This window comes from Artibeus jamaicensis, unplaced genomic scaffold, assembly GCF_021234435.1.
Source record: "Artibeus jamaicensis isolate MK-2021 breed Jamaican fruit bat unplaced genomic scaffold, CSHL_Jam_final contig_519, whole genome shotgun sequence".
NCBI lineage: Eukaryota > Metazoa > Chordata > Mammalia > Chiroptera > Phyllostomidae > Artibeus > Artibeus jamaicensis.
In genome coordinates, this window is record NW_026521871.1 from 18,552,274 (window position 1) to 18,563,302 (window position 11,029).

General features: G+C 50.4%; 1 protein-coding gene across 2 annotated transcripts in view; it reads left to right on the forward strand.

Moving 5' to 3' along the window:
• The window catches only part of SLC6A11 (solute carrier family 6 member 11), a 126,924-nt gene extending 117,239 nt beyond the window's left edge, over positions 1–9,685 (forward strand). For both annotated transcript variants that reach the window (XM_053669060.1, XM_053669061.1), the window contains 4 exons: positions 1,226–1,328; positions 2,157–2,257; positions 3,012–3,182; positions 7,194–9,685. In XM_053669060.1, the coding sequence (XP_053525035.1) occupies positions 1,226–1,328; positions 2,157–2,257; positions 3,012–3,182; positions 7,194–7,346 (528 nt within the window). In that variant the 3' untranslated portion in view covers positions 7,347–9,685. The remainder of the gene's footprint in view (positions 1–1,225; positions 1,329–2,156; positions 2,258–3,011; positions 3,183–7,193) is intronic.
• The last annotated feature ends 1,344 nt before the right edge of the window (positions 9,686–11,029 follow it).

The following is an 11,029-nucleotide window of genomic DNA, read 5'->3' on the forward strand; positions in this document are numbered from 1 at the left end:
TCTAGGGGAAAAAATAGGTCACAAATTTCTTATGTTCTGCTGAGGCAGTAGTGAGTGGTTAGGGGCATAGCCACCTGGGTTCAATCCTCAGCCCCGTGACTGGCTAGCTTCAGCAAGTGTACTTACTGCTCTTTGCCTCAGTTTCCTCATATGAATATTGGGGATAACAATAGTGCCTGCCTTGTAATAGGCCAGCTGAGTGTGCACCTCCTGGGTCTCCCACTGAACTTAATCATCACAGATTTGTGTATTACAGAGCTGCCCACATCACTCCTGTGTCCTATACAGATTGATCGCACACCTGCTGTGTGCCAAGCCCTGGGCAAGAATGAGGACACTGCAGTAGACAAGCCTTTCAGGGTCCCTCCTTCATGGTCTCTCACTCTACACAATTCATTTTGCATTCGTAGGGAACCTACTGTGAGTCAGACTCTGTACAAGGGCCATAGAGAGGGCCCTCATATGTGGGCCTTCCCAGCTGGAGCTCAGCACCAACTGAGCAGCTGAACAGGGAATACTTTTTTTAAATTCTGAGTTCGTAAAAACATGCTGTGGAGGCCCAAGGGAATAATGAGGCTGTCAGGGAGGGCTTCTTGGATAGGTAGCATTTGAGCAGAGCTTTGAAGGAACTTACAAGTGAAAGGGAACAGCATGTGCAAAGGCACAGAGGTGAGACTGTCCCTCATTCAGTCCAGGAGAGAGCATGTTGCAGGTGGCTGGTGATAATGGGTAATGAGGCCATGTGAGGAGGGCAGTCCTGACTGGCAGGCTTAAGGAAGCCCAAAGGTAATGTTAAACTGCAGAGTGACGTGGTTGGGTTGGCATATTAGAAAGGTCCCTGTGAAAGCTGGTGTGCAGGTTTGGAGAGAGCAAGGCGGGGGGAGGCTGGGAGGCCAGTGGGAGGGGCTGTTAGGGCCATCAGGGAGAGGTGCTGAGGCTACCCACCCTTCAGGCTTTGTTTTTCTGTGTTGTTTCTGGCATTGGGGAGCAAAGATCATTATAATCCCAGCAATTCCCAGAGGATGGTGTCTTAGGGATGCTCGGGTGCAGAGGGTACAATGTTCTAGGGATTGGGGAGAAGCATTCTGCCTAGGAGGAAGTGACTCCTGGCTGACAGTAGGCATAGGGCAGAACAAGGCGTCCTTTCCAAGGCCAGCTGGCTGACCCTGCTCCCCCGTGTGTCTGTCCATCCCTCTGTCAATGTGTCTGTCTTCCCGCCCCACAGGGAGGCATGTACATCTTCCAGCTCTTTGACTCCTATGCCGCCAGTGGGATGTGCCTTCTCTTTGTGGCCATCTTTGAGTGTGTCTGCATCGGCTGGGTGTACGGTGAGTAGAGGCCAAACCCATCCACACTGCAGTGGCCCACATCGGTGCCCAGGACACAGACGCCAAGGGCAGGGGTGAACTCAGGTTCTCTGTGGCCTATCTCTGTCAATATCAACCTCATTGCTTCCCCTCAGGGACTCCTTGGCTCTTCCCACTTGAAATACCTTTCTGCTTTTATACTCCCACAGAACAGGGAGGAGTTTCAGGCTTAGGGACTGAGACCTTGGGCTAATCCTTTTGCCCCTGAGACTTAGTTTTTCCATCTGCAAAAAGGGGTCATCAGCACCATGTCTCCAATTGGAGATAGTGTAGGCAAAGCAGGCAGCACAGTGCCTGGCTCTCAGTCAGCACCTGCCTCCTGGTCCTCCTGGTCCTGGAGTAAATTGGGTTTGATGGTGCTGGACACTCCCACTGTGAACTTGGTTTAGAAATAGATGCCCCTGCAAGCCACTTTGCTCATTAGCAGCCCAGCCAGGCCCTGGCCTTCAGAGCTCTGACCCCCCACCTCCAGGCAAGTCAGCCACCTCCTCACCCTGCTTCTCCAGGGACCACTTTCCACCATTCTCCCACAGACTCCTCACTGTCTCCTGGGCCTCACTGCCCAAGGTCAGGAGGGGTCCTCCCAATATCAGACTAGAATCCCTCCTTCTGTAGTTCATCCAAAAACCTCACATAGGTATAACATCTCAGTTGTTTTAAGAAGTAATAAATAAGGTTCCTGCCACAATTTTTCTGTGTCTAGCTAGGGAAAGCAAACACTCCTAGCCTTCCCACTGAGTCTTGTACAGAATTCTCAGGTGTGTGCGCCTTCTGTTTTATTCTGGACAGGAAGCAACCGCTTCTATGATAACATCGAAGACATGATTGGCTACCGGCCATTGTCACTCATTAAATGGTGCTGGAAGGTCGTGACCCCCGGGATCTGTGCGGTAAGTGTCTACCCCTCACCGCCCCCCCTTTTCGACTCCAGAGTCCCAGACCTGGCAGAGCTGTAAACGAGGAGGTGACATTGCCAGGGCGACCCTCTGTGCACTCAGAAAGTCTGAGGCACCCTACACCTTCCTCAAGTGGAGTCAAGGCAGTCTCTGGGCTCAGCAAGGGAGGGGCCCCCCGGGATCCCAGCCGTGCTCTCTGTGACCATAAGCAAGTCACCTCCCTTCTCAGAGTCTCAGATTCTATACTTGCAAAATGGGCGGCTGTGACCCCCCTCCATGGGGGCCAAGGGTCACTTGAGAGATGTTTGGCTATGTTGTTAACTGAGGAAGCAGCATGACTGAGGGGCAAGTGGGGCTTACACTCTTCCCTCCAACCAGACCATGGGGTCAGAGGCCTTTGTGAGCTGACGTTTAATAAAAAAACAACCCATTGCTCTTCACCCATGTCTTGGCACTGGAAGTAGTATCTCAAAGTATCTTCACAAACCATTGTAGTTCTGAAAGGCAGCTTTGAAACCAATCCTCAGAAATAGCTAGGAAAAATGAAATTTTCTTACTGGGCTCTTGGGGGTTGGAGGGTAGAAGAGTCTTTGGGGGTCCATTTCCTCTGTGTCTGGTGGGATGGCCTCAGACTCGCTGTGAACCAGGGCAGATCCTTGCTTCTCCGAGGCTGTCACGTGGGGTAGTTCCTCTCTACTCCTGGCCTCCTGCACGCTGGCCCCAGGGACCTCTCCCCATCCGTCCACAGGGCATCTTCATCTTCTTTCTGGTCAAGTACAAGCCTCTCAAGTATAACAACGTCTACACCTACCCTGCCTGGGGCTATGGAATAGGCTGGCTCATGGCCCTGTCCTCCATGCTCTGCATCCCCCTCTGGATCTTCATCAAGGTGTGGAAGACAGAGGGGACACTGCCTGAGGTGAGATGGCGGAGGGGAGGGGTCAGCAAGGGCAGCCCCAAGAGGGGCAAGGTGCAGGGCAGGAATTGGCTCTGCCTCAGAACAGGCTGGTGAGCAGGGTTGAGTCCATGGGCATCTTTCTGGGTTTCAGTTTCCTCATCTGGACAATGGGTGTGGTGATAACACGCCCTGTGTGTGTCTCAGCAAAGCTCCTTGACGGGTGTTCATCATGACCACTGTTGCAGAGACGTCTCTGTGAGGCCTGAGGGTCCAGCCTGCTTCTCTGAGCTAAGCTTCAGTTTCCTCATCTGTAAAATGAGGGCAGCAGCAATCCCTAACTTACAGAGCTTTTCATGAGGACTCTCAGTGAGTTCATGTAAGGAAAGCACTTAGAGCAGCACCTGGAATAGGGAGTGACCAAGTGATAGCGCTTACTGTTGTGTTAATGCGTTAAGGACCCCACTCCCAGGGCAAAGGAAGATCTGACATTTGGGGACTGACATCCATCCCATGCCCTCACCCTACTAGGTTCTGTACAGGTTGTATATTCTTTAGTCCTCAGAGCAAACCAGGGTGCTGGCATCATTTTCTGCATTTAATAGGTGGAGAAAAAAGCTCAAAGAAGTTGCTATTCAAGCAAAAATTAGTGTCACAGGGCCCAAGATTAGCAAACCAAGTTTTTTTGTTGAACTGTAACTGCAATACATTGTGTTGGTTTCGGGGGCACAACATGGTGTCCCAGTGTCCGTGCACACTGTGAAATGGTCACCACAGTCTGTCTGGTTAACACCCATCACCTCACACAGTCACAGTTTTTCTTATGGTGAGACTTTTAAGATCTACTTTCTTATCAACTTTCAAATGTGCAGTACAATATTATTAACTGTAGTCAACATGCTGCACATTACATTTCTGCGACTTATTTATTTTATAAGTGAAAGTGCGTATCTCTTGACCCCATTCCCCAATTGCCCACCTGCTAATTTGCTCTCTATATTTGTGAATGCGGTTGTATTGTTTTCTTAGATGCCACTTGTAAGTGAAATCAGGTGGTATTTGTCTTTCCTGGTCTGCCTTACCTCGCTCCACACAATGCCCTCAGGGTCCACCCACGTTGTCCCAAATAGCCGAACTTCCTTTTTTCTGGCTGAATGATAATCTGGTGTGTGGGGCGGGGGTGTCACGTTTTCTTTGCCTGTTCATTCAGCTGTCAATGCACACCGAGGCTGCCAGCTCTTGTAAACAGTGCTCTGGTAAACATGGGGTGCATATATCTTTCCAAGCCAGTGTCTTCCTTGTCTTCAGATAAATATCCAGAAGTGGAATGGCTGCATCATACAGTAGTTCTAGTTTCAGTTTTTTGAGGAAACTTGATACTGTTTTCCATAGTGGAAACCAAAAAATTTAAAACAAATTGTATTGAAGTATGTTTAAATATGATAAAATTCACCCACTTGGGGTGTACAGTTCAATGCTTTTTAAGTAACTTTCAGCATAGGGCATTTATCACCATTATTAGTTTTACAACATTCTTACCACCCTAATAAGATCCCTCACATCCATTCAGTTAACCCTGTTTCCACCCCCAGACAGCCACCAGTCTCCCTTCATCTCCATGGATTCACCTGGTCTGGACACTTCCCCTCAGTGGAATGGCTCAGCGTGTGGTCTCTCAGTGGCAGATGAATTATACCCAGAGTGCTCGCTCTCTTATTTACTCTCCTTTCCCACCTGCTAGCAGATCAGATGGTTTGAGTCAGTTTCTTCCTCATTTAGCAAACTGTTTGCATTGTGCCAGACACTATTCTAAGTCGTTTACAAACACTGAGCCATTTAATCCTCACAGCAGTCCTGTGAGGTGGAGGCTCTCATTTGTCCCCATTTCACAGATGAGGAAGCTGAAGCACAGAGAAGTGGAGCAACTTGCCCAGAGGCGCACAGCCTCTGAGCAGTGAAGCGGTTACTCTGAAGTCTGTGCCCTCATCCTGTGAGCTTTATGGCCTCGTTCCTGTGCTGGACTGGCTGCACTCCATTGTGGAGCCCTGTCTCTGCCCCAGCACCACACCCCAGGGATATCAGGGGTTGACTTTGGTCTCCAAGACAAGGTCAGAGGGAGATGGGAGTGGGTGTGTGTGTGCAGGCACCCAAATGTGACTGCCTACTCAGAATTGGCTTCACTTTCGCCAGCCTGCTTACCAGGAGGCCTGGGCTCTGGAAAAAACTATGCATCCAGCCAGCAGGAGCAAGCCTGCTTGTGCTCCTAGAGCAAATCAGGCTCCTTGGCCCCTGCAGGAAATGTAGGTCAAGGGCAGTTGGTTAATCCTGATTTGGGACCAAACATGTCCAGAGGACAGTGGTCCTGCTCCCCTAACACTTCAACCACTCCAGCCCCTGCCCAAACTTCCAAGGGGCTTTTTGGTACTTAGAGATGCCAGTATCTCCTGGAGAGTCCTCCAGAGATTCTCTCAGGCCTGTGTGGACTGGAGGGAAGAAGGGAGGGCTGTCGACTTTGCTGAGTTCCCTCCATCTCCCTGAGCTCACATACCTGCCTGCACAGAGAGCAGGGTTTATCAAAGACAGCGAAGTCTTTGGAAGCAGTCAGACCTGGGAGAACTTGTGCTACTTAGTCCACCTCCCTCCATTTCCAGAAGTTCTGCCAACTGACATTGACAGGAAGGATCTGGAAGGAAAAATGGCATCAATGGTCCTTACCTCAGAGAATTGCTATGAGGATTGATATTCTGTGCTAATCTGTGGCTAAATCAACTAATCTGAGCCTCCAGACAATCTTAGATGGCAGGTACTATTGTTATCCCCCTATGACACATGAGAAAACTGAGCCACAGAGAGGTTAAGTTTCTTGCCCCAGTTAAGTGGTAGATCTGGGGTTCAAACCCAGGCACCTGGCTCCCAAGCTCATGCTCCTAACCCCTGTCCCATATCAAGAGCCTGGTGCCATGCCTGGCACACAGGAGGTGTTCAGCACAGATGAGTCTGCCTGTCAATCCCACTAGGACAATCTAGATTCAGCCTCCTGGGCATGGCAGGATCTGGAAGAGAAAACATACCCTTGATCATGAGAAATCAGTCACCCAAAAGTCTTCCCAGCCTTCTGGGGGAAAGAGTTTATGCCCAGAAAAGACATCTTAAACCCTGGCCCCATGTCTTCTCCTGAGAGAACCGGGGTGAGGAAGGAGACATATAGGAAGATGAGGGTGAGACCCCTGGTCAGGGCTGTGGCGGCAGAAGTGAGCGTCAGGAATGTACCCATGGCCACCACTTCATTAGTATAGTGAAGACGAAAGCCATTCCATCCCCTGGCCTGGTGCTGGCCACTTTACAGGGTGGTGCAAGGCTGTGAATCCTGGCGTTAGTGATAGTGTTTGCATCTTCGAGTTGCATCCCAAGGAGCACATGGCACATACCACTTGTTCCCCTGGGTGGTGGCAGCATGATGACATCCCCTCTGTGGGAAATGCTTCCATTTTTTCCAGCAAGCATTATATGAACAGCCCTGGAGGTGCCTTATTAGCTCACCCTCACAACAGCTCTGCCATCAGGTACCGTTATCCCATTTCGCAGATGAGAAGAAAACAACTCACAGAGGTTAAGTGACTTGCTCACCACAGCTAGAGGGTGGCCTCTCAGCAGTTCAGACCCCAGCTGCTCTGTTTCTACCAGAGGGAAGGGAAGGGGCAGTCGGCCCTGATTGCCGCACTCATCCTAGTCACCTGCAGTAGGCCAAGGACAGGCAGAGCTCTTCAACACCCCCTACTACTCACTAGAAGCTAGGAATGGGTGTTTCCATGGTACCCATTTTCCAGAAGTAGAAACTGAGACCCAGGAGCTCGATTCATCATCCAGGACAGATCCCTAAGCGGCAGAGCTGGGGCCTAGACCTCAGTCCGATGACTCCATGCTCCGCTGGCCCTCCTGCCTCATGTTCACCGTGAGGTCAGGAGAGGTGGGGGCAGGCCCCAGGACCCTGGCAGCCGCTCTCTGACAGCTCTTCTGCTCCTCTCCAACTACTAGAAACTCCGGAAGTTGACGATCCCTAGTGCTGATCTGAAAATGAGGGGCAAGCTTGGCACAGGCCCACGGACGGTGATGGTTAATGACTGTGACGCCAAACTCAAGGGCGATGGGACCATTGCAGCCATCACAGAGAAGGAGACGCACTTCTGAGTGTCCACCTGCCACCTCGACACCTCTGCTTCCTTTTCCTTCCCCATGTGTACAAATGAATACCTGAGAAACGTACTTCACCTAATGATAGAGGCTTGCTCGTTTTGCACAGGACTTATTAACAAGTTAATTTTAAGGTGGTTGTGTATACTTTGGTTTAAAGTCACATTCCCCTCCTCACCCCCAGTTATCATGTAAGTAACATTATGAAGAGTTAATACTGTACAGGGACTAGCAGAATCTTCTTGTGCTAGGACAGTTTTAACCAGTGTTTTTTAGGAGTTAAGAAGAAATGTATCATATGGTCAAACTTTTATACTTGGGCTGTGGGCAGGTGGGGTGGGAGTGATGCCTGACCTCCTGTCAGCCTTTTCCGTCAATCAGTCCACATCCATGTTTTCTCCTGACCATCGCTGCTGCCCCTCCTTCACACACCCAGGGAGGCTGGGGGCTTTTGCATTAAACCCTCCCTTCCCCATCCCCAACCTTTTTGCAGTGGGTTAGCAGACAGCAAGGCTATGTCAGAGAAGGAAAAGTCCCACCAGACTCAGGACTCCTGGGTTGCAGGCACCCATCTACCCTGACCCTACTAAGTGACCTTGGGCACACCTTTCCACTCGCTGGGCTCAGTTTTCGTGTCTCCTAAGTAGGAGGGTTGGATCAGGTGATCTTGAGGTCCTTCCGGCCTGGCAGCTTCTCTTGGGGATTTTCATTGCATGCCTCACTGGCTTGCAGATCTGCCCTTCATCTTGGATTTGTCTGAAGACTCTCGGGCAGTCATCCTTGTACCCACCTTCCACCAGCTCATTTTAAATCAAGTTCATCATGGAAACAACATAGTGGTGATGTGTGTTTTCCCAAAACTCTAGTTTGATTTCATCCATGAACACTTTCTTCTCTGGAGACCAGCCAGGTCCTGGCCCCCATCCAGGCTCCTCCTGCGCTGTCTGCTCTAACCCTCAGCTCTGCTTCTCCATCCTCGGTGGAGCTGGCTGTAGTTGGCTGGGCGCTGGCTTTCAGGCTTGGGAAGCAGCCTCTATTCTGTTTGTGGCCATTTGTCCTGCCCCCATCCCGGCCAGGATCTGCACTGTAGAACCTCCCACCAGCCTCCCAGGAGAAGGAGCTACAGGTAGGCCTAGCGCCTGGTGTCATCCTCTGGGCCCTCCTTCGTGCCCCTGCCACACCTTCTCCCTCCGGCTGTCACAGGCCCTCCTCTCTCCCCTGCCATCCTGCTACCTCTCCCTCTGCATCCTTTCTGTCGCCAGCAGAACCTTGGAACCTTCACAGAAGCTTCTTCATTACCCTTTTTTCAGAGCCATCCCACCTGCTTCTCTCCCAGCAAGTGCTGAGAAGCCCCAGCACTTACTGGAGTGGAGACTGCACTCCCTGCCCCTCCTCCCTGCAGGCCTGGGCTCTGTGAGGAGTCTGGCCAGCTCAGACCGCTCTGGCTGATCTCCGTCTTTTTTTCTTTAATTGGATTTGACATGAAGCCTCTGCCTTAGATTTTGAGTTATTTGGGGACAGGGAAGGTACATTCTTTATCCTTTTCCTTTATGTTCCCAATTTTATTTGGTGGAAATGCAAGCTTTGTTCAAACTGAGGCTTTACTTTCCTGTAATAAACCTGTGTTTGATTCACCCAAAGTCCCAAACTCACAGCTTGCCTGCTCTGGGCAGCCCCCCTCTGGCTCTGACTTTGCTGGAAGGGAAGCCCAGTGCTGTCCGGGCAGGCGGGACACTGGGTTCTGGTCCCCCTTTTGCACACGTGGCCCAGGCCTGGCCGGCCTCTCCCTGAGCTTGTTGATCTGGTGGACTCAGGAAATGGACTTCGGAAGCTCAGTGCTCAGCTGGGCCCCCTGTTCGTATCCATTGTTGTCTGCTGTTCCCCCAACAGGTCCTGGGGAGGCACCTCCCCGCTGCTGCTGCTGCTACTGGTTCTCTCCCGGCCCCCACAACAGCTCTCACAGATGCACAGCCCCGCGGCCTGCCTGGCACACACTGCACTGTACATACCTGCGGCACTTAACATTCCACTCACTGAACACTACTAATGGGGCAGGGCGGAGGGAGGGCCTGTGTTCTTTGTTTTTTGTAATTTCCTACTAGTATTTGGGTAACTTTGAGGGGTGGGGATGAAAATGTGGGGCCGGGCAAACATCATCGTGAAGACTTTTTTGATATTCATTAGAAATGATACATCCTTTCGCACATATTTACAGTATTATTAAAAATGAAAAAGGTTGTACTGTTTTGTATAATGAACGTTTTTATTGGGTATTCAAAGGGCACATGGTTGTCTGCTTACTCATTTTTAAAAATTAAAGGAATGAACAAACTATATGTCGCTGTTCCCAGCAAAGTGGTATTCATTGAGCTTTTCTTTCTGTTTTTTTTTTTATTACCTTCGTGATATTCCTGCAAAGGCATTTTGGTTCCATATCTGCAGGTTGCAGTCTCAATTCAGGATTACTAATTAGAAAAACTCAGGGGTGTTTCAGGAGCCCACACTTTCTTTCGTGTATTTACTATGCTTTGAATGTCTGCTGTGTGCTAAATGCTTTACACGTTACCTATTCAACCCTCACCACAACCCCATAAAGTAGGCACTTCCCCTACTTTATTCATGTATTACTTCCTCCACATTACAGCTATGGGAACTTGAGGCACAGAGAGGTCAAGCCACTTGCCCAGAGTCACACAGCTAGTAAACAGCATGACCGGAAAGAGAAAGTCAGGTCTGTCTGACCTCAAAACTCAGTCTCTCAGTCGCTGTGCCTGACTGTGTGTTGTGCTGCAAAGCCCCAAAGTAAGTGAAAGCCACTTCACAGGAGCAGCAACAGTAGCTGCCACAAAGCTCATGCCCCTGTCCTTTCAGGCAGCGCTGCATGTCTGAGGCGGGTGGCGGGCGGGGGATGAAGGAGATGAGGATTTGGAGCATGCAGCCCAGGCTTGGCTGTAGGATCTGCCCTGCCAGCCTGAGTTTTTCCATTTCTGAAGATCCTGTGAGCTCCAAGTATGAGTGATAAAACTGCTTTCACACTGGTTATTATCCTGAAGAAATTGTGCCTGAGCTCTGAAGGGTTGGTATTCTCAGATGGGACAAAATCTCTAGATTTGTGTCTGAGGTTTTCAGAGTGGCTAGAGAGCACAGTGTGCCTCGTCCTGTGCATTCACAGTACAGTGAGATCACCTACGACAGTGGCAGCTCATTCTCGTCTACTCGTCTCTCTTCAAATCCCTGATCTCAGGGTCCATCTGAACCTGCCTTGGCTTCTTACCCTCTCTGAGGTGGTAACAACTGCTCACAGGGGAAGCATTCCCACAAATTTCAGAATTCGGAAAATCTCTGTGGTTCTCAGAGCGTCCCCGAGTATTTCGTAACTCCACAGAGCCCCAGAGACGGGAGCAGTCGCCTGTTTCCTGACTCCAGTTCCCTCCTTGTGTGCGAAAGTGCACTGCGTTAAGCAGCTGTCAACAGCACTTGAAGAGGCTGGGTCATGGAAGTGTTGGTCTCTGTCGTTCCCACAATATCTGATCTGCAGACTCTGAAGCTTACAAAATTGGTGACACGAGGCATTAATTTACTCAGTAAACCATGCAGGCTGTGGTGTGTGCTAGCAACCCTGCTGGCCAAGCCTGACTCTGCAGCCTAGCTCTATTAGGCACTGCAAATAACCAGAGGAT